The following is a 24,784-nucleotide window of genomic DNA, read 5'->3' as shown; positions in this document are numbered from 1 at the left end:
CAGGCAAAAAATTCTTAACGATGCAACCGGTATGGCGGCAGGAAGATCTGAGGAACAGTTGGAATGGTTCAGTACCTGGGTAGAGGCGCACTGGTGGTACACCTGACTACCATGGCGATTGCGGGTTTTGAAATTCTGCGCTGCGTCAGGGACTTAAGCTATATGTCTCTTCACCAGGTAGTCAGATGTTTAAAGGATAGTTAGCAAGGGAAAGAATTAACTATTCCTGGTTATATCAGAAGAGTGGACTGAGTACTCTTAGTTCTTCTGAGCCGGTCTTTCAGCTTTCTCATACACCGACTATAAGCAAACCATTCCCGTTCTTCACATATACTGAGAGGGGACCCAAGGAGGCTTTAGCAAGCCGCTTGCATCCCCGCACACACATTCTCACACTCGATGAAGAGTCAGGTATGTTGTAAGAAATTCTAAAAGCAAACGAGCGAAAGCCAAGCCAAAGTGTACTTCACCAAAATAAGTTGTGAAAAAACAGACTCTGGTGAAATTCCATCGATGTTACCCGACACAGCGGCAGGAAGATCCTGCAGGAATAGTTGGAATGGTTCAGGTACCTGGGTAAGAGAGAGGCGCTGGTGGTTCACCTGACTACCCGATCGGCCCGATTGCGGCGAGTTTTGAAATTCTGCCGTGGCGTCCAGGGACTTAAGCTATATATAACTACCAGGTAAAGTTAGATGTTTAAGGTGGAACTCTTTAGATTAAATGCAATGGGCAACAAATTCTGTATTTCATTAAATAAGCTAGCGGATTCAGTCCTAAGGTTCATGATATCCGTGCAGTAACTACTTCCACTAATTATTTTCATAATATGGATTTTTCAGAACTTGCAAATATACGAGGATGGAAATCACCTCTAGTGTTTTAAACGCCATTATTTAAAATCACTCGACCCTAGAGAATTTTCTACAGTGGCTGTGGGGAGTGTCATTCCCCCACCTTAATTATCCTTTATCCTTCCCCCTCCCCCCTGCCCGCCTGCCTCATTTATTTCTCTGCCTGCCCTTCTGGATGATCATGCCTCACTGCCTTGCTCCTCATATTGATATTATTATTGTCTTTTTATTATCTTTTGGGGACTGTATTTTGACATGCTGTAATTTTGGATTGTCTTAGGGGTACTGGGCTGTTTTTATTTTGCTCCATGTGCCCCCATAAATTTTCTACGATGTTGTAGATGTCTCTCTTATGTTTAGTTATACAGTAAGTTCATATTTACTCCTTATAATCTTAAGTATTTTTGAATGTATTTTGCCTGTCATATTGTTTGGTGTATTGACTTTGTATTCTACTTTTAAGGTCGTATTACTGTATTTTCATGTTAATATTCATTTTTTCATGTGGAGAGATATTCTCATTAAATCCATTTCCATAGCTTGTGTTTTTCTTCAGATCACCTTATGTTTCGCATAGTTTGCAGTCTTGGCATGATTCTCTATCACTATTTCACCGGCTGACAGGGCTGGACTCAGAAAAGGGATTTTATTAGAGAAAATCTGTTTCTGAGAAGGCCCGTGTCTCAGACCCTCCCAGAAGTGGCTTCTGCTCCCCCCCTACTTGCACATGCCAAGCCTGGGGGTGGTGCTAGTCTGGAATGATGTAGGTGGCGCTGTGTCGCCGGCCTGGTGGACGCCTGTGCGTGGGGGCTGTAACGGCTCACCGCTCTCTTTGAGAGTTTTGACATGGGGATATCCTATGAGGTGTAGCTCTGTGGTTTTGAATCCTTTCCTCACCCATTGGTTATACCACGGCGTCATCTTCCTTAGGGAAGGCGGCTAGATCTGAGGGTAGTAACCTCAGCATTCCTGAAGCTCTTTTTCTCTGGTATATCTAGCATTTTATACCTAGAAATTACCGTGTTAGTATAGAATTTCACGGGTGACACGGAGGCCCTTCCTCAAACTAGATTTTCTTTTGTCAAAATCCCTTTTTAATTGAGTTTTTCATCAAAAAAGCCTCACAAGTTTGATTATTCTGCCGTTTTGGAGCCATATTTCTTCCGTCGAATCGGCGTACGACACATCATAACCCCGAACATAGTCATAAACCGGGAAATAATTTCTGATGAATATATTTGAAAAGCGTCAGAACCTCGGAACATCGTAAGCGGACCGTTGTAAACCAGGGGACTGCCTATAATTCTCATTGAAGGTGGGTACCGTTCTCAGCTAGCACTCTGCTGGCCCCACGTTTGATTCTCCAACCAGCCAACGACGAATTAGAGGAATTTATTTCTGGTGACAGAAATTCATTTCTCGGTATAATGTGGTTCGGATTCCACAATAAGCTGTAGTCCCCACCAGCCACAATCGGTGCCTCCTCCTCCTCCTCAGACTCTCCCTCATAGGCACTGAAACCACTGAACTCCAATTCACTTTCAGGCTGTGGCTCCCATATGGACATTGGGGGCAAATACTCGTCATCACTGACATCGGGCGTGATGTCCTCATCACTAGATGACCAACTGCCATCAAAATGAGGGCTTTCCACCTGCTCGATCGAGCTCCAACAAGTACTCATCAATGTCCTTTTTGTTGGAGGCCTCCCAAATGCTTACAAATGCCCCTCAGGACATCCCGATGCTTCCTAGGGTCGTAAAAGGCACAGGATGTGGTCCTTGGTCCCCACGGTGGCCACAACACAGAGTTGAAAAGCTGGGTCACCTTGGGTGCTTGGTCCCTCTCCAGCATCCAAATCTAAAACTCACCTCACACGCTCACTACTGACAGGCAATACGCGCCTTTCACGGTCCTGACGACGTTGGGACATCTCTGCAAACGTCCTGTTGCATCACAAATACGCTAACACTCGCAAAAGTTCTGCAAAACACGAATGCGTCAAGAAATCGCTCTCCGACGATGCGCCGCTGAAGCTTTGTAGTGTGAGAAGAAAGAAATTCGCACATGCGCAGCTGGGTAACGCTTGTAAATAAAACAACAGCATGATCCGTTAAATCCCAGCATCCCTCAAGGTGCATGATTTAAAATCTTTCGCAAACTAGGTCTTTAACTATTTTTCCGCGAATATTTAAAAAAACTTTTTGTAGTCGACGTACCGTACGTCCACTCAGCACCCGACAGACAATTTTAGTCGACGTATAATATGTCCAGTCGGCGTTTAAGGGCTAGAGAAATCCGCAAATAGGCGAGTCCGCGAATCGTGAGACCGCAAATACGGGAGGTTTACTATATTCGGAAACACATATCTTAAAAGGTACTGATGACACCATCTTCAGCTATGTCTGCACCTTACGAAGTGCCCTAGTCTTCTTTGAGGCCGAAGCCTCCTTGAGAGAAGACTGAGTAGGAGACCTCCACGTTACATCTCCAAGTGCTCAATCCTCGAGACAAAAGCACTTGGCGAGGAACCTGGCTGAGTACTTGAAGAAGTACGGGTAAGAGGTGAAGAAGCATCTGAATGCTTCGACACCTTTTCTCGTACTGTGCCTGAACCAGACTGGGGAGCAGACACTCCAGTACTGGTTTGGGGACTCAAGGTTAAGTGAAACCTGAGCACCCACAGAGAATCGAAGCCCCCGAATCACGTCCAGGATGATCCACAGGAGCTTTCTCTACTCGAGTGTCCAAAGAGAACTCTGGGAAGAGGCAGGCACAACACCAGTCTTGGAAGAAGATTTCCCAGAGCTGGTTCCAAGAACACAGAACTTGGAGACCAGCGCGTTCAAGCTCCCGAATCACAATACCTTCACGAGGTATATGATACAACCCCCAAATCCAGAGACTGGGGTGAGCTAACAAGATATCCCTCTGTCTTCCCTGGGCGAGCACTCGAAGAAGAGGGTAAAGAGGCGGCAGCAGACAAAGAATGCAGACGATGATTGCTACTTCCTTATCCCAGATATCACAAAGATGGTGGTGAACAGTTGATCTTTCCTACAGGCCTACAGGTTTGCCATCCGGTGCCAGGTAGGAAATGGCCCTACCTTCAGACTGCCCCCTTCCGCAAGCATGTATAAGCACTCCTGTCGAGGCAGAGGAGGGGAAAGAAGCTTCTTCAGGCACATCAATCAAAGTGAATTTCCTGCCCAGAGACCAAGTTACTCTCCTGATTGAGTACCCCTTCAGCAAGCGCAGACCATGGCAGCCCCATCGAAGCTTTTGGTTCCTTTTTTGGACCCCAAAAAGGATTCAAGGCATGAAGTATGATCCACAGAAGAAGCCATGGTCCCTTCCCCAAAATCGTGCTGACGAATCAGTGCAATGACCTCTGCAAAGGTCCTCTGTATCTCAGAGGTGTCCACATCTTGAGGAAGAGGACCCTCAAGTCCTTCCAGGGTGCATTACACCCGATCCACTCTCCCTGCAGGAGGGAGAACCTCGGCAGACCCCTGGGATCCCTCCTCAACTACTTGAGCGTACGACTGAGTTGGCCCGAGAACTGAGCCCAAGGCATAGGCCCTCGTAGCCCAACTCCAATAAGAAACTATCTCATTGGATTCCTACTGTCCAACTCGTTCCTCCCAGTAAAACCCATGAGGTCGAGGGGGCAAGCGAGGAGGATCGAGCACTCCTACCTGTCCTGCTGGAAGAACCAGCATGAGAGGCAGGCAGTGGGCAGTCACCAACCTGCAGTGGCGACAGCAGCACAGGTCTAGGAGAGCACCTACGCCTTGGAGAGACGCTGTCCCTAGAGGAGAACAGAGAGGTTCAGGCAAATGCACCCAAGCACTCCCCTCCGTCGAGCAAGGCCAATTATGTGAACACAATCGGGGGCTGGACACAGCAGAGCGCCCGAGTACCATCTGATGTGAACTTGCACTATCCTCTCAGTGTGCTCCAGTCTTCTTCGAGGTCAAGACCTCCTCACAAAAGAAGACTGGACAGAGAACCTCCTCACTGTGTCTCTGAGTGCTCAGACCCTCGAGTCCGAAGCACAGGGTTGAGAACCTGACTGAGCACTCAAAGTGGTACTGGCAGAGGTGTCGAAACAACCGCATGTTTCAGCACTTTCTCTCGCTCTGTGCCTAAACCAGACCGGGGAGCAGACTCGCCTGTGCTGGTTTGGGGTGCTCGAGATTCTGCAGGAGCCTGAGCACTCAGCATGACTCGACTCTGCCAAACACCCGACACTCCTGAATCTCATACTGAACAATCATGGGAGTGATCTCCTCTCGATTGTCTAAAGAAACTCGGGAAGAGGCAGGCACAGAACCAGTCTTAGAAGCAGACTTCTTCAAACTGGTTTCAAGTGTGCAGGCCTCGGGAGGCTGTGCACTCGAGGTTCCCAAGACGTGAGACCTTGGTGGGGTATGTGAATCGGTTCCTGAGCCAGTGGGCTGGAGAGAGCGGAGAGATCCCACTGCTTCCCCTGTGGAGGGAGACAGGCTCTTACAAGTCCTGTGGCAGGTCTTCTTAGGGGAAGGAGAGGCAGCCTTCTTCTTCTTCAGCCAGCAGGCCTCAAAAGGAGACGGGGAGGAGGTAGCAGATGACAAAGTTGAAGATGAAGAAGACGATGATGACACCTTATGACCCCTTCTTTGATTTCTTCTTCAACATCTTCTTCAGAATGGCAGTCAGTTTATCCCATCCAGAAGGGAGCGGCAGGAACCACAGGAGCAACCGGAGCACCTGGGGCAGCAGGTGCAGCCAGGGTGGCAGGAACAGCAGGAACAGCTGGAGCAGCAGAAACAGCAGGAGCAGCTACTCGAGTTTCCGAGGAAACTTGAGCAGGATACCAGCCTGTAGAGGTAACCCCACGATACTAGTAAGGATAACTCAGGGTTTCGAGAAAACCCAAGTGCCCAGGCCAATCACGCGAACGAGATTGCAGACTGGCTGGAGCCAAGCGCTCGGGTATCGGCTCGAAAGAACCCAAGCACTCAGCTTGGGCGAGCGTGGCTGATCACGCGAACACGATCGTGGGCTGGCCGGAGCCGAGAGCTCCAGACTCACACACCTGGAGCTCCTGAGTCGAGTGAATCAATCTCGGTTGCTCCCTCTCCTTGAGTGTCCAAAGAAACTTCGTAATGCGAAGAAATTAAATTCTCCCTGAGAGAATAAAATTCTCACCAAGAGAACGTACATCAAGAGATAACTAGCTTAAGCCCGTTGCCCTAGCAATGCGTTAAAACCAGTTTCCAGTTTAACACATCATCAGCTAATAAAAGTCGTAGGGTTTACAAATATCAGTATGAATCGCTACATTAGAATATTGAAGGCATAAACTCAAGAGAAAAACAAGGAATTGTATTGGAATGGAATGGAATGGAATATGAGATTTAGGCATAAAGCCAAGCACTGGGGTCCACTGGGTCATTCAGCACTATGGTGACAATGAATGGAAATGGAAATGATATAAATATGAAGTTTTCATAATAAAACTAATATTGTAATACTTACCTGAACACCTGAATTAGCCCTGGTCACTGACCAGCCTGAACTACATCCCCATAATTTCTTTACCCACTAAGTGGGTACGTAACTGTCAGAGTTACCAACACTTTCAGGAAAATCTTGTCAAATGAGTTACCTGAAGTACCGTTGGCAACGCTGCTACAAGTCCCGGCCGAGTGAGGCCGAGATCCCCAACTGAGTTATTCACTATTCAAATTGAAGTGGGGAGGAGGGTGGCAATCATTCAGGTGTTCAGGTAAATATTACAATATTAGTTTTATTATGAAAACTTCATATTGCAATACACTCCCTGAACACCTGAATTAGCCCGATTAACAAAATTTTAAAGGACATGGGATCAATCTAATTCAGCCCAACCTGCCAACAGGGAAAGCAGGTAACTCACTATTCGCCCACCTGTATAAATGAATGTACCCTCACCTGGTTATCCCACTCAGCAGGTGAGGATGCCTGTATAGAGAGTACCCCCAACGTCAGTCTCATGTCTAGATATTGTCTGAGTCAAGCTACCTCCCATGTGGTATTCAAACCCTCCCATGAATGGAGGGGAGAAAGACAAACCTCCCATGTGACTAATTAGAGCCTCCCATGTATAACGGAGAACAATGAACCTCCCATGTGGCTATTCATAGCCTCTCATGTATGGAGGAATACAATGAACCTCTTCATGTGGCATTTGTAGCCTCTCATGTAAGGGGAAGTTGAGTGTGCAGTATCTTCGAGTTCTTCGCCGCCCGTTGCCGCTGATGTCTGCGCAGAAGAGGTTGAAGAAACCAAATCTGTCCACTGGATCTGCCTAACTTCACAGTACTAATGCCAAACTAAATACTCTCACTATGAATCCCGACCAACAGAGAATCCTAAGTTCCTTAGACTACATTCATTACCTAAAGTCTCCACCCACCCCCCTGACATTACTATGTAATTATAAAATCGAGTTGGCTGCCACAATGGGACCCAGAGAGTAACCCTTCTCCGAAGAAAACTGAATGTCTCTGAGGTAGAAAGTCGTGAAAACCAACACCGACTTCCAAGTGGCCCCCTCTAAGATCGCTGACACCGAAAAATTCCTAAGGAAAGCTGAAGATGTCACCACCCCCCTAATACTATGCGCCCTTGGACACGAAAAGGAACTCCAAGGCTCCAAAAGCGATGAAGAATCCTCTGATGCTTGCTGAATAACCTCTCATAGGAAGAAACTACTGTAATCACATTCTTAGAAATAGAACGCGATGGACAATTAGGGGAAACGAATAATGTTCATGGGCGAGGCAACAGTTTTTCGGTACGAGACAAACTTTCAGAGCCCTAACCGGACAAAGCAGGATTTCAGAACTGTCATCTCCTACGAAATCTTCCAAGGATGCGACCTTGAACGCTCTTGGAAGAGGATTCGTTTCTGATTCGGATTTCGCAATGAATTCCGGCAGGTATGAAAGAAAAATATCTTTCCACGAAAAGGTTGCCATCCTCGAAACCGCCCAAATTTCTCCGATTCTTTTGGCTGTAGCCAGCACAACTAAAAATAATACCTTCTTAGTTAATTGCCTTAGGGACAGTGACTAAGGGTTCAAATGCTACAGGTCTTAAGAAACTTAACACAGCTGCTAAATCCCATGAGGGGGGCCCGAAGCAGAAGAATTGGACGTTCTATTTTAAAAGATCAAAGAAAATCATGTAAAATTCTGCTGGTCACAAGCTCCAGGAGATGAAATTGGAACGTGCTGCTGAGCATCGACCTATAACCAGCAATTGTAGAATAGGATAATCTCTTTTCCTTTCTCAGGAACAGGAGGAAGTCTGCCACCTTCGCCACTGACAGACGCAAAACACTATGCCCCTGTTTCCAGCACCAACTACGGTACATCGCCCACCTGGCCTGGTAGTCCTTTAGTTGAACTTCTCAGACAGAAAGACAGTTGTCGAGCCAGTGCCTTAGAGCGTCCTGAATGACGGGCCACTCACTGGACAGTCTCCACGCAGCTAGCTTCAGCGGAGGTTCTGATGGAAGTAATGGAAATGCGGCTGTCTGAGAAGATCTTTCCTCTCTGGGAGGAATACCGGGACTTCCGTCAATAAATCCAGAAGGTCCGGGAAACCAAGGTCTTTGAGGGCAGAAGGGGCATACCAAAGTCATCTGCATGTTGTCGCAGTTTCTGAGCTTTGCCAGCACTTCCTGGATCATCCCGAATGGAGGGAATGCATACACTTGCATGTTGTCCCAGAAGTGTAGCATTGCATCTCTCCCGCAGGGCATGGGGTCCGCTAGTGGGGAGAAGTAGACTGGGAGACGAAAATTCAGCCTGGTGGCGAAGAGGTCTATCGTCGCTGGCCATCTCTTCAACAGAAGTTGCACCTCCTCCTGAACTAGAGTCCATTCTCCCCCAAGAACTTCCTGCGAATGACTCAGAGCGTCCGCCAATACATTGAGTTTCCCTGACACAAACTGGGGAGTGAGAGAAACTCTGCAGTCCTAGCACCAACGGAAAACTCTCTGTGCTATGCCGTTTAATGCCTGCGATCTCGTTCCCCCTCCTTCTTGAGATATGACACCACAGTAACGTTGTCGCAAAACAGCACTACTGTCTTGTTGCTTACCTGCTCTGAGAAGCAACTTAGAGCCTCCTCTACTGCTCTTAACTCTCTGCAGTTTATGGACTCCTCCCGATCCTGATCCCTCCAAAGGCCCTGAGCCTGAGACTCCTCCAGGGTTGCACCCCAACCCCGATCTGAGGCATCTGTGTACAGATGAACATCTGGAAGAGGGGAATCCAATCTTATGCCAGCAGTCAGATGATGTTCTTCTGGCCACCACTGAAGATCCTTCAGGCAAGAATCGTCCCAGACTATGAACGTGTTCTCTTCCCAAAAGTCCCAGCGATTCCTGAGACACACCTGCAGAGAATGCATCCGGAGACGAGACTCTGGAACTAGAAGCGAGAGGGAGGACATTCGGCCCAGCAAGCTTTTCCACAGGCTCACAGGTTGAGCTCTGTCCAACAGGAATACCTCCAGTTGGCTTAGAATCGCCAGAACCCGCTCCTCTGTCGGGAAAGCCCTCAAAAGATGCGTCTGAATTGTCATCCCCAAATACGTCTTTTCTTGTGCTGGCATTAGTGAGCTCTTGTCTAAATTGATCCGAATTCCTAACTCTTGACAGAGATTCAGTAAGAAATCCCTTGCCTGCAGCACCTCGTCTACCGACGAAGCCTGAACCAACCAATCATCGAGATATCTCCTCATCCGGAACATCCGGAAAACCCGACGATGCATTATGCCTGAAACAGGAGACATTACCCTCATGAATACCTGAGGTGCTGTGATCAGACCGAAGCAGAGGACTTTGAACTGGAATGTTCCAGTTGGACCCGAGGAACGAAGGAACTTCCGAGATTCCTGATGAAACGGAACCTGGAGATATGCATCCTTGAGTCCACTGAAATCATCCAATCGTCTCTCCAAACTGACCGCAGCACCGACTGCGAAGTTTCCATATGAAACTTCATCAAGAAGACCAACCGGTTGAGACCAGAGAGATCTATAATGGGTCTCCAAGATCCTCCCACTTTTGGGGCCACGAAGATCCGGCTGTAAAACCCTGGAGAAGGGGGAGCGGGCTCTAATGCTCCCTTCTCTAAAAGGGCTTGGATTTCTGCTGCCAAAGCTATCCCCCTGATGGAGGATGGGGAATAACTGGGAAGGTGAACTGGTGAGCCAGATAAAGGAAGACGAGAATGAAAAGGGACTCTGTACCCTTTCCTTAACACCTCCACTACCCAACTCTCTGTGCCCCACTCCTTCCAGATGTTCCAGAAAGGAGCAAGCCAACCTCCTACAGGTGCAGGCAAAGGGAAGGTCTCCTATTTCCGAAAACCCTTCTAGTAAGCAGAAGGTTTCGGATCCGAGGCAGAAGCAGGACTTTTGGAGGAAAAGCGGACCTTCTTCGGAGATCTCACCGGAGACTTGGAACATGGACGCTTAGCCAGCGATGACATTCTCTTAGACGATCGGACACTCTGAGCTGCTACTCAAATCATGGCCTGCTGTGACTCATCTGCCAATGTTGAAGAAACAAAGTTCACCATGGCAGAAACACCTTCCTCCCTAAACAGACTGTTCCTGAGCGCAAAGGGAGCCCTCAACAGAACCCTCTTGTGGTTATCCGGATAATGGGGAGGCAGATGATTCAAAAAGAAATCCCTCCTCTTCTTCCTAAAGAACATTGTACGGTATTATTTGACTTATGGACATTAATTGCTTTCAACATAAAATATAGGTTTTTCTGTTGTATTATGATGTGATTTGAATGATTTTGAGGTTTATTTCCATTGCAAATGAATACTTATCCTTCTCCGCAAATGATATACTGTATACATAATTAATAAAATTACAACTTGTCAGAATACACTCCCTCTCCATAGCTAATGCGGCAAAACTGTGTTTACTGATTACAGTTTTGCCGTATTAGCTATGGAGAAGGGGGGTGCAGTATTCTGACAAGTCGTAATTTTATTAATTTTGTATATATCATTTGCGGGAAGGATAAGTATTCATTTATGGAAATAAACCTCAAAAATCATTCAAATCACATCATAATACAACAGAAAAACCTATATTTTATGTTGAAAGCAATTAATGTCCATAAGTAAAATAATACCCATTGTAGAGCCTGCGGAAATGTTCGCCTGGTAAGCCAAACCCATCGACACCAAAGTGATGAGGTTATCAAACAAGGTCCGATCCGAAGGAGTATACCCATCCTACTTAAGGAACCCCATCAATCCAGACAACATCCACATAAGAGTGGGACAAGGCCTCCGACTGGCCACGGAAAATGTCCTCTAAGATACAAGCCTCTCTAGCAGTAACAGATACCAGGCGATTCGAAGACAGAACCCGAGATAGAGGAGCCTCCACCAATTTGTTGCGAGGAACCCTGACACCTGCAGAAGGGTTACCTGCAACCCTATAAAACCCCTTCCGAATAGGAAGCAGGGATGAATCCTGCCTAACTGGCCCTATCAAAGCTGTTAACCTATCGTCTGCCTCCCTCAATGCCTGCTCGACACAGCCAAACCAGACTAGATTCTTTGATGAATGAGCAACTACTGGTTTTATCACATATAGCGACTCAAACATTGCTTGATTTGGTTGTGTAGGCTCCTCTGGGGCCTTGGACTAAGGATAAAGAGTATGGATGAAGTCCACCATCCGCATGTGCTCGGTCTCATTGGCTGAAGGAAAACTAACCTCCAGTACCGGATCCTCTTCTTTACATGAACAATCCTTGTCGGACTGGTCCGACCAAGCCGGAACAGGAAATGAGACAGGCTGAGCCCTAGCAAACACTGAACTCGACAATCTGGAACATGATACACCTGGGTGTGCAAGACGGACACCTGAAGAATCAGTCACGAACATACTGGAGGCAACCGAAATAGGTTGCTCAAAGCCCCACACCCTCCGACAATGATGCAATACCTGGGCCAGCCACACCAGGGCAGACAACGACCACTCCTCAGTGTGAAGAGGCCGCAACACCCGAACCACGCAAACCCAGATGCATCAGAGCCACATGAGAATGGGAATCCAGAACAGAAGAGCCGCTGGGTAAGGAAGAAGGGGGAAAAGGTCCTTGATGACCTGGAATCAACCCCAAACCTACATTGCCCGCCTTAGCCGGAGGAACAGAGAAACCTGCAGGAAAAGTTGAGAAAGAAGAAACCGGAGGGAAGAATGAAGAAGCCAAACTCAGAGTAACCACCAGAGCCCCTGACGACAACGCTGGACAGGTGCAGAATGTACCAACTGGACCGGAACTCAGAGGAGTTTTGAAGCGGAAGTTACAAGGTACCGAATCCAAGGTAACAGGAAGACAAATTACCAGCCATCCTAGCTATCGGAGCGATTGCGGAAATTATCGGTACTGAAACATTGAACGCTCAGGTAGGCGCACCGCCAACTGCCACAGCAACTAGATCAGAAGCCTGAGAAATTATGGGATTCGCCGAAGATGGCACAGAATACAAGTCAGCTAAAGGCAACAAAACTGGATGAGCAACCAAAGAACCCGAAGAGTGGCCCAAAAAAGAAGGTTGAGAAAGAGCAATGGAAGAAGGTTTGGAAGCAACGGGGGAAAGGGAAAACTCTGAAGTCACAGATGAGGCCATAGATTTTAAGAAAAGAATACCTAGCATGGGAATGAAATTGCATATAAGCTAGTTTTTAGGCCAAAGGCCAAGCACTGGGACCTGTAAGATCATTCAGTGCTGGAAAGGAAAATGAGAGTAGGTAGCCTAGATCTGGCAGGTGTAACAGGAGGAAAAACTTGCAGTTGCACTATGAAACAATTGTTAGGCTAGGAGAGAGTGGATAGCAAAATGGAAGAAAGATAATATGAATGAAGGTACAGTAAATGGAATGAAAGGGGTTGCAGCTAGGGGCCAAAGGACGCTGCAAAAAACCTCTAGTAATGGCTAATGTGCATCCCATGAGGTGCACTGACACTATAACTCCCTTAGCCTTAGGCTACATCGTCATAGGTTGACAAGCACTGCATTGTTATTCACATATGGTTTGACAAATAAGCACTGCATTGCTAATCATGCTGACACTAAAACTCCAAAGACAAAAGCAAGTACGCATAATTGCAGCTTTCCAACGAGCCCCCAGGCAGTGGAATTAAGTTAACATCTGAAGCCTTAGCTGCATTCGGGTCATTTCGGCCTTAAGTCATTTAGGCTGTAAGCACGTTTACGTGCAAAATGGGAGCCGTGTTTAGTACCAGCCCCTTGGGGATGTACGTAAAACATGAAATAATGGTAAATACCATAAACATAACAGTAAATGCCATAAACATAACGTCTTACATTGTTTTGGATGTTACGGCCTAAGTGACTTAGGGCCGAAACGACCAGGACCGCCTTAGCCTACCAGTAGTGTTTCGTATAGGCTACACATGCAACCATATTGGCCTTAGCTTACAAAGGCTCGTGGAATTCAAAACAGCACAGGAATAAATATCATGGTACTTCTAAGTACTGTATTAACTCCACGCCTGTTATACCTTGGAAATTGGTTTTACCCACACTTTTATGGCTGCTGATAAGGGAGGTGCATTTGTTTTGTCATTGTAACAGCTACCTCTGTCGTCTTGTTCCTCCTGTGTTTGTGTAGGGCTTTTCGTCTCTGTAATGCCCTATACAGTAAAGTTTGCTCGCCTTCTCACCCCCGTGGTCTACCACACCCATAAACCCGCTTTCCCTAGGGGGTCCCCTAAATTGTAGGACAGTAACAAGCGGGGAAGCAAATCATCACCTGTCCCGGTGGTCTACCCTACCCATAACCCCATCCCATCGGTCCCCTAGCTTGTGGGATGAAGTTCTGTGGGTAATTACAGGTTAATAACAATCGTGCGACAAAAACTGAAGGTAAATCCATAATTAGCAACCAAAACTGTAAAAAAAGTCAAGTTGGAAAGAAACTGCCGCCACGGAGCTACCACTTAGTTCTCCCAATATCTTTTTACTGGCCCTTAAAAGATCTGATTTTAAAACTAGGTTTAACTAAAACTGCCACTGGGCCTATGAATAACCTAACTAAAACTGTCACTGGGCCTATGACAACCTATCAGCTGATTCACGAAATGTCGTCTGCATAGAACTCAAGAGACGACCTTAGGCTCTATGACAACAACCTAATCAACTCGCCTTAAATTGCCCTTTGATCAACTCCGAAGACATACATGTAAATTCAAGTCCTATACTTACTTTTGCGACCCTAGTTGCCGTTAAGGCCATTTTATATATATGGAGAACCACTTGTGGCCGGGTATACACACACTCAGTGACCGACACTGGACGGGGCTAATGCGTAACCAGCAAAGGTTCTATCGAACTGTTATGCAACAGAATGGTTCGATGCAAAGATATGTAACAACCGTCACCGGCAGGTAACTGAATTTTCTTAAACTTGTCCTGAATAAAAAATAAAATTCTGTTAATAGCATCAAAACCAAAATTCCTAACAGCTTCTTTTATGTTTGCTTGTCAAGTTAGATTATACCCTATTACCAGTGATGAAGAAACAAATTCAACAAACCATTACCAACAGTGTTATATTTATCCTAATAGACTGGCATAAATGATAATCATATGGCCTAATATTGTGCCACAATAAGAAATAATGTAAAAACCGTATGATACCCAATGATAAAGCAAGTATACAAAGACACAAGAGGTCAAATTCCTAAGAAATTGATAGCATTGCAGTGCATTGAAATATACGTTTTAATAAAATTATATGCTGCAAATACTCTTCGCAAAATCTTAGTTTCAATAGGAGACATCAAGAAGTTGCGTCATCACTTTTTATTTTCATAGCTAGACCATTCAAAATAAATAAAGTGATAGTACTTTAGCGAAATATCAAGTAATCATACAAAAGCACTCATAGATAGCTGACTGACAAATCTGCAACAGATAACAGAAATACCTGTGCTAGACCGCATGCAATAGAGAAAACAGCATCTCCAACCAAACCTCGACAGGGTATATTGACTAATGAAAATGAGCTTTTTTGTGTGGGGAGGGTGGAAAGAACAGCTGCTGCAATATGGATGGGGAATTCACTTATTGTTTCCCCATCATGATCCTATCACGCTGCAAGTCCCAAAACTTTGTCCTCAATGCCAAAGTCCATATTATAATGCAGTTAACGATAGGTGCAATTAACAAGACGTCCCCATACTGAGTATGAAATCATAATAATAACAGCAATTACAATATAGCTCTTCACTGCCTGCAGTATTATAAAATGAAAAACCATAGGAATATTATACGAGTACAACAATACAGTACCAGCATAATCTCACACTGAATCTAGAGTTATGATTAAACAACACAAGAAGTCGAAGGGCAAAGTAGTGTAAGTCTACCAAGCTTTAAAAGTAACCTGTTCCTAATCTATAATTGCCCCTTATAACTACAGTAATATTTCCAATAACGATAACCGCAAACTTAGGGAAACGAATTTCCAATCGTTACAACTGAGTAAAATTCAATGGAGGAGTCGTGCGAGCGAAAATATCGGTCAACTTCGCCACGGTCTTACCTTGGGTAAGTTCGCTTTCTCACTTGAGATATATAAAATGTTCTATATGTTTATTATTCTTTATCCTCTTTGAATATACTGACATTTATGTTCATCTTTTTTGTTATCACAATTCCATGATGTAGAATAGTGTGTCTTTATAATATGTGACAAATGCCATATCTCAAAATAAAGTAGAAAGCTGTTGAAAATATAGGCTACATTACATAAGAGTGTGAAGTAAAAGGTCACTGACAGCCTATCCATAGAGATATGAATTTATTTTGAAGATAAAGTCATATATTTTAAATGTTAATTTGACATTTGAAGAATTCTGACTAGTATTGTTATACCACCTGGAACAAATTGCTATGGCTATGATACTCGCAACAACAAATGAGTGTTGATAAAATCATTCTTGATAAGCAATTTTGGGGTTATTATTCACAACGTTAATTTCATCAGATATACATGTGTATATATATATGAGAGAAATTCTCCTCACAACAATTTTTTCTGATGTTTTTGTTTATTCACTTGGTTTCATGCGATCTGTCTCTTATTGTAGAGTTATTAGGATCGTCTGTCTCATAAAAAATTATTGATTTGAGTTTTCGTTGTGAATTGCCGTCTGTCAGGTAATCGACAGACAGAACTATGTTACTGTATTTGTATCTGTATTCATGTGAAATCCAAATATATTCGCATGCTTATGCATTTTGTAGAAATATTTACGTCTCTGTTGATTATCATAACAAAGGTGAAAGAACCACATTTAATTCGAGAATGACACTCTTACATTATTTTGCCTGATTTTTATGATGATTCTAGCATGAAGTCTAGAGTACTGTTTTAGTTGCAATAATTCGTTTTTATGTTTGAAATAACTCTTAGAGAATGCATTGCACCACGTATAGTAATAGTTGAAGGTGTTATTTGATCTTGTTTGTACCTATCGCCAGAGAAGCCATTGACCGAGGTCCAGAGTTCGAGAAAGGGGAAAGGAAGGGGAGTTGTTCGCCCTCTAATCGCCCCTCTGTGGGCGTGTATGCGAATGTGCGTGCACTGTATGGGCGTGACGTCGCCCAAATTTGTATTGTCACACACCGCCAATAAATTCACTACATTTAACCAATATGTTGAAATTGCGCAATATTATATTTGGAATTTATTTTTGATAACGAACTTGAGAATTATCTTAAAGTTTTTTATGTGCATGTAAACTTTGTAAGTCTGTTTTGTATTCGTGGTTATTGTATAACTTGTCTCTTTTTTCCCCCAATAAAACCCTAATGCAGGACGAAACGTACAGCTTCTTGGCTCAAGTTTTGATTAGACCTAATATCTAGTGTCGTGTAGTGATGTATGTGTGGACTTAGAAAGGGTGATTGCCCTTATCCTTTGAACTTTGTTGTAACTTGGTTCATTTGAGTGCCATTGAGTTATATTCCCTTTTGAGTAATTCATTTTATTTGTCTCTTATGTAATTACTCTTTGCTATGTTTAACCTTTAGTTATTAAATTCAACAAATGCGTTTCAATATCCCCCATTTTATTTCATTTTCCTGTGTTTCAGTTTTTAAGAATGGTGAATATAATTTGATCTGATAAACTTGTATTGTGTTCATACTTTAAGGTTACGCAAGTAACTTATAGAAACGAGGTAACATGTAGCGGTCCTCTAAGGTCTGAAAATCAACCCGTGAGTACTCGCAAGATTTTGAGAGAGAGAGAGAGAGAGAGAGAGAGTCGATCTCGAACTTATGATCTGAGTTCATGTCTATAGGGACTGCTCAGTAAGTAATAGTACTTAATCGTGATACTAATCAGTGATGATATTAGTGTACCTCCTCGTTAGTATCTTGGGTTGAGAGATATCTCCCCGTTATTTAGAAACAACTTGTGATCTGAATCCATGTCCATACAATCAGGGACTGCTCAGTAAGTAATAGTACTTAATATGTGGTACTAATTTCATATGATGATATTAGTGTGTTATCCTCGTTAGTGATGTATTGGGTTGATATATATCTCCCCGTATATTTAGAAACCGCAAAATTGGAGGTCGTGGATGTTGTTTACCACACGTAATTGGCTTTTAGCGATTTTTTGAAATGCCAACTGTAACAACATTAGCCTATACAGTCCACTTTGTCCATACAATCAACTTTTTGGCCTAGTGGGCCAAAAGAAAACCTGGGTTTGATCCTAATGCAAGTCAGAAATTTATTTCTATATCTATATATATATTATTTATATCTCATTCATATATATATAATGATATAATTGGGTCATTGCTGATTGACTTGGTATGCAAGCAGTTAGGCCCAGGTAATTCCTCGTGTTGCCCTCAGCACCTTTATGACTTTCAATTGCAAGAAAGACCTGGGTTCGATCCTGATGTGAATCATAAATTTATTTCTGTTCCACATGTAATTGTGTGTTGATTATTTCTATCTTATTCACTCAGAATGGATAATTTGAATCAAATGCCGTCAGTTGGGTCATTGCTGGGTTGGAAAGTTGGGGAAAACAAGCTGGTATGCAAGCGGAACACAATGATGCAAACTTGCTGCTGCGTATACGAGAATATGATTTATTTGCTTGTAAAGCTAGACGTCGGGAATTTCCTAGACAGACGTCACTGTATATTCGTTGTGCCGATGGATTGCATGATCAACCCACGAACTACGAAAGTGACTTGGCCCCCATGCAAGGATAAATATATCACGTATCAGGTTTTTTCAATTTATGTACAAAAATAAAACCATCTCAATCATCACCCTTACATAACAATCAACACAAACCCCCCAAAAAACGCACTAACGAACTAACTGCCTCCGCACCTGCAGCAAGAAACACGTGGGCTACACAATTGCCCTCAACTTCAAAGAAACCACTGGAGTTTCACCACAACTAACACAACGCCACCGCAGTATACAAACGCCTAAACATTTTCTCTTACCCAATCATTTTCATTACAATCACATAGGAGCACTAACAGTTGCTAACTTTACACAAACCTTTGGGAGACCAACCCTACGAAATATGATGTTGCATACTGCGGCCCGTGCAATAATAGTCGTGTTTATGACGTGTCTTGTCCAGTAAGTTCCCGCCATTCTGTCAGCCCCGTAGAATTGGAGGGAGTTTGAAGCGAAAAAATCCTGTGCACTGAATTTTTTCGCGACACTAGATATCCTTCTTATATAAGAAAGTATACAATGAAACCAGAATATTTGAGGAATCAAGATAATCAATCAGTTGCTGCACAGAATTCTCTAGATTCCATAAATCTGTACTTCATCATGTGGTTGCATATGTTACAGTCTAGCATGTGATGGAAGCAAATAAAGTAATTCAGCTTTCATGTCTTGCATTAATGTACACTGCTGAGTTAGAAAAAATGCCATTCAAGACTCCCAAATATCAAGGTGCCAAAAGATTAAAATCAAAACTTGAAAATCACTCTGATTTGAATGGTAAAATCCAGTTTGTTAAGTGTAATCCTGCAAACAGTCAACCATTTTTTTTTTTACTATACAACGCTAAAATAACAGTTGGAGATGCGGTAAGTAAGGCATACAGTCTTGCTACTACTGATTCTTTTAGAGAAGTTGTTTTGCTTTTGTGTGGAATAATTATGAAATCATTTAGAGAATAATAGGAATTATCATGGCCACCCTCTGCTAATGCTTTGGAGATCACAGCAGAAGTGTGATACCTAATCAGCTAAGGAAGTTCTTGAGTATTGTAATGGACAAATAAATGATCAGCACGTCAGATCATGCAAATCGTCTTGTTCTGTCAATTGGGCAGGATATATGCCGTGCTGTTACTAACGGGGAGTGGAAATACCCAAACGGATTTTGCTGTGACATTACTACTGTGTGACATTGCTACTATTAACATTGTTAAACCGATTTGGTCACTGTGAAACCAACTGCTTTGCAATGGAATTAGAATCTGCAGCAAACGCAGCCTTAGAGCAAAAATCTACAGTATTGACTAATCAGATTGTTAAAACACCATACAATGTTGTTTCATTCCGTATGGGACAACTTTAATCAGCACTTAACAGGAACTCGTGTGCTCCGTTCATCAACACTGTAGGACGAATAATGCTGCAACAGGTCCAAAGGACTTATACTCCGTCTCACTCAACATCACTACCTACCGTTTATAGGTCTTCTCTAGTAAGAAAACAAGATCCCCCCTCACCTCTTCCTGCTTTCCATGTATCAAGAAGAAGAAATTTGGAATACAGAGACGAGCCTACCAAAATTAACGTTGCATTTGCTAAAGGACAAAATTAATGTTTTATTTGATTTGGATATTATGTCGAAAAGCTGGTGCGACAGGGAAACAAACTGTGTCAGTCTTTGGTGGCTTCATTTCAGCAACAGGGATTGCATCACTCCGACGCATTACTATAGATATCTATCCCTGGATCCCAGAACCTATCACAGAATATAATGTTGTCAACGAATTACTTAAGTGTGAACAAGCTACAAAAGAAATTGGCTAATTATATACTATAACCACATTTGACTGAGGGGTGTTGTACGAAAGCTCTGCCATTGATATGGGACAATCCTGCTGAATACAAAAACTACATTGTTTTAATTGGTGCTTTCCATACCATTATGAATTATTTGAACATGAGCGGTCGTAAAATGGCTGTATCTGGATATGCTGAATTGCTTATTGAAGCTGGTCTTGTTACATCGGGATGTGTTGTGAAAGTTCTCAATGGCAAGAGGTGGCAAGGCATGGTCTCAAAGTTGTGAGTGAATCATTTGAGGACATTAAACGCGCAACAGGAAACTGAAGGAAATGCAAAGCCTTAAATGATCTCATTACATCTATGACCCTGATAACATGGCTAATACCATAGAGGATAAACGTTTATCAGAGTACCTGGACAAATTCATCGCATTTCAAGAAGAGGTGAGAAATGGTTTACTGGGGAAAACTGCTCAGTTCTGGATGTCCTTCTTGGATGTTTCTCGACTGGTTTTTCTCGTTATATATGCAGTCAAAACTAATAGCATACCTTTATTTCACAAGACACTAGGGAACATGGCAGATCTGTTTTTATTCATTTGGTGGACAGAATTATGCTCGCTACCTTTCTTGGTTTTACTGCTTTTTGTTATCCGTTGAGGAATCACACATCCAGGTGCAAGTGAGCTTTTAAGGAAGGGGGCTATGTCTGTTGCAAGGTCCCCTATTCCAGGGAATCTGTGTGCTGTTAACAAAACAATGGAGGAGACCTTTATGAAATTTACCAAATCTAGAGGAGGTGCTGGAGGTGCAGGACTCTCAGGCATACTCCATGATTATGGTGCCTGTCAAAGATGGATAAGAACTGCATCGGAACGTACCAAGTACTATGAAGATACTCTCGAGATGGTTGGAATGATTGGGGATGAGAACAAAATAAAAAATGGAAAGCACACAGAGCCATGTGAATCTGAAATCAAGTGAAGTGAGGACTCAGTGCCATATTGAATGGCTCAACCCATTCAACATGGCTGACAAAGATAAACTCTGTAATATCTCTTCTGGTGCTTGTGTTCCTCCTGACATTGAAAAGGATGTCTTACAGTCAGATAAGATGGGAAAAAAAGCCAAAATTGCTCTTATGCAAGAAAGACTAATGAACGGTGAACATAGTGAGCACATTAATTTCTTTGGCAGAGTGCCTAGATTAAAACTTAAGACAGTGGAAAAAACTGACCATGTCACAAGGTAATGTACTCAAGAACAAGGTGACATTGCTTTCCAGATGCTGACTAAGTCTCAACAACTACCCACACCATTCAGCCTCGAGGAACTCATGTCGTATTCTGTCACTGCCTTTACCCCTGCCATTGGGACCCCAGATGGGGTTTCTCTTCAAAACAAATAAAGCAGCTTTAGTGAGTTATTTGTCAAGACTTCCTCCGTGTAGGATGTCCCTGATTCCGCACATAAAACGTGCAAAGTATAGAGCATGTCAATGGAAACGGGGTATGAAAGAATGCCTAGTTTACCAATGTTGAATGATCGGTTGGATAAAGGCTCCAGGAACCAGCAGTTTTGAGCCCAGCTGGTCTGAAGGACCTATTCTGCCAAAGAGGCTTACTGACATTTCCCAGAAATAATAGAGGAAGAGTAATCAGAGGTCAGGCATGAAGAAAATGAACAAGTAGATGAAGAATGTGAATATTCTTCAAGTGATTCATATAATGACATAAATTCAGATGCCTTATTTTTTCTTTCTAAAGTGCTTTTTCTGAACTCCTTAGTAACGTGATTATTTCTCATATATATATATCTCTTTTGGTAACTTATAATGCCATTTTATACTTTATTCATGAAAATCTGATATCCTCTTTGTGAATATAATACTAAATGTCGAAAAAGTTTAATGACTGTAAATTACTCGGCTACAAAATTATTCAAAACCATACTTTGTTTTGCCTTTGTAAATAGAACACTTTTGTAATATATTATTGTTCATAAATGCTGATACTGGCGGGTAGTAGCTAGTACAGCTAGTTTTTGAAGGTAATTTTTGCACTGAGAAAGGTCAAAGAGTGCTATTCGTTTTCATTATTAGTTCGCACATGTCAGACCTGTTTTAAGTAACTGTTAAGATTTTGAATATTCTTTCCACTTTTTATGAAATGTCCCATTTCTTTTTATCAATGGTCATTTAGATGCAAAATTATTCATTCTCAATCACACTATAGCTCATTTGTGTAAACAGAACGCCATTTTTTATCATGTTATTGTTCGTAAGTGTTGGTGCTGGCGCATATTAGATTCTGTAACTAGTTTTTGAAGGCTACTCTTTACACACGGAAATCAAAAGAGTGCCCATTTTTTTTCCAATGTTAACACTTCAAACCTGTTAGAAGACACTTTAAAGCATATAAAAATCTTAGTCTTACCGGGGGGCACAAAGTGACCCCCCCTACGTACCCTACTATTAATGTAGCAGATCCTCGCACCGTCTCTCTCTCTCTCTCTCTCTCTCTCTCTCTCTCTCTCTCTCTCTCTCTCTCTCTCTCTCTCTCTCTCTCTCTCTCTCTCTCTCTCTATATATATATATATATATATATATATATATATATATATATATATATATATATATATATATATATATATACATATCTGTGTGTGTGTGTATGTAATCGTTTGTTTATAAGGAGGTAGGAGCTTAACAGCACTGGTATGGCCATAATAGTTTTTTTCGTTCTGGGCTCTCTACTACCTGAACCATTGTCAACAGTGTGTGGCACTAGGTCATAGTTTGTACTTAGCTTATTGGTCTTAGGGGATTTAAGCAAAACTTGATTGCCCACAGTAACAGGATCTGTGGTGGCCTGCTGTCGCTTTTTAGTGTACCCCCTGCCAACCATCTTACATTTCTAATCTTGGTCAATATATTCTTCTGAGGATTCCATTTCGACACAAATCTTGGGCAGTTGGGTTTTCATCTTACAACCAAACAGCAAGTGATGAGTAGCTCCTATAACAAATGGGTGTGGAGCGATACCCCATCAAAAAAGTCTTGAGCTCCTTGAGCCAATCTTTCGCCTTACTATGAGCAATTCACAAGGCTTCATGTGGGACTTGTTCTGCTTTTCAAACTCACCACTGGCCTCTGGCCACTATGGTGGTAATGTAATATGTCTAATTCCTATTTTGGCAAGGCATTCTTCCAATTATGAATATACAAATAATGGCCCATTATTTGTTTTTAAAGTATATGGTGCTCCAGATCATGCAAATATGGGTGCAATGATGTAGTCAGTTTTGTTATAGCCACTTTGAAGCACCAACTTTGATAATCTACATCACTAATATTGATTCTCCAGTGAGCAGTGGCCTAAAAAATTTGCTTCAAGATTCTGCCACAGTGCACTTGAAAGTGATTAAACCATAGGTTCCGATGATGCACCTTTTGAAAGTGATTAAACCATAGGTTTCGATGATGCACCTTTTGAAAGTGATTAAACCATAGGTTTCGATGATGCACCTTGAGCAATCAATAAGCAAGGAAGGCGCTTTCGACAAGGTTTCTCAGCTTCCTGGTACATTGGAGGCCACCCAGTTCTCATCCTGAATCTGCACTTGGTGTTGCTATTGCCTTGGTGTCCATCATAGGCCAATAGGAGCACTATCTCTGAGCCACTTTGGAACAAAAAGGCACGTGCCTCTTAAAATCACATTTCCACAAACACAAAGCTATTCTTTTACATGTTTGTGCTGTACATGAAGAATCATTCTAATCATCTGACACTGTACATTTCCTCAGTGCAACTAATTTGTCATCTTGTTGTGCTTTGTTAGAATCTTGTAAATGTATTGTAGTTGGCATACTAATACTGACCACTGCCCACACTTAGTCATAAGTGTCACCTTTGTCAACAGTTTCTCCAGACTGAGTTGTTCAGGCAAGATGTGCAGTCTGCAATATTTGAATGGCACAGTCTGTAGATCCCTTTGGAATCATACACATGCATTCTGAGAACCCAGCTCTCTACATAGGCCATAGTTCTGGACTTTGGGCTGAAAATCTGTTCAAGCAGTTGTGGTCAGTTCCCAGCTCCAAGGGTTGGCTATACAAAAACGAGCTAAAACATTTGCATCCCATACAAGAGTTAAGGATTCATTCTTTTCTCTCTGTATAATTGTCCAACCTGGGTCAGACTTTGAGACACATAGGACACAGCCTTTCAGGTGTCTCCTCACAGTTGCATCAAAACAGCTTCAAGTGCATACAGGGAAACATCCACGATGACGCCGATTCTACAATCCACTTTAAAATAAGCAAGAGCCTCTGTGCTAGTCCTTTAGTCTCTCCAATCTTTTCTGGGCTTGAACTTACTGCAGTACATGTCAGCTCATGACCAAAGAAAGTTCATTTCTTAGTTAAAATTCACAATTCTTCCGGTTTAGTGTGAGTCCGATTTCAACTAGTAGATCCAAGACTGCAAGTAGTCTTGTATCATGCTCCTCTAAGTTCCAACCATAGACCATTAATGACATCATTTATATTGTTAATTTTTCAGGACTTTCAAGTCTGAAAAGACTTCTCTGATGGTCTTCTGATATCTTTTGGGCATTGAAGTATACTGGAAAATACCCTAGTTTGTCACAAATGTGGTAATTCTCCTTAAGTCCTCGGCTAAACTTATTGGTGTAATCCCATTTTGAGGAATTTTGTTATAGTACTGGCTGTCACTCAAATTGATCAACAGTTTGTTAATTGGTGTAATAGGGTGTCTCTCTCTAATGATGATATG

General features: G+C 42.9%; 1 protein-coding gene across 1 annotated transcript in view; it reads right to left on the bottom strand.

Moving 5' to 3' along the window:
• Window positions 1–14,328, bottom strand: part of LOC136827189 (pyruvate dehydrogenase E1 component subunit beta, mitochondrial-like) — a 35,517-nt gene extending 21,189 nt beyond the window's left edge. The window contains exon 1 of the mRNA XM_067084960.1: window positions 14,162–14,328. Coding sequence (XP_066941061.1) covers window positions 14,162–14,191 — 30 coding nt within the window. The 5' untranslated portion in view covers window positions 14,192–14,328. The remainder of the gene's footprint in view (window positions 1–14,161) is intronic.
• Window positions 14,329–24,784: the final 10,456 nt, after the last annotated feature.

The sequence above is a fragment of the Macrobrachium rosenbergii genome, chromosome 41 (genome assembly GCF_040412425.1).
Source record: "Macrobrachium rosenbergii isolate ZJJX-2024 chromosome 41, ASM4041242v1, whole genome shotgun sequence".
Lineage (NCBI taxonomy): Eukaryota > Metazoa > Arthropoda > Malacostraca > Decapoda > Palaemonidae > Macrobrachium > Macrobrachium rosenbergii.
Note: the sequence above shows the minus strand (reverse complement) of the source record. Positions and strands in the feature narration are given on the sequence as shown.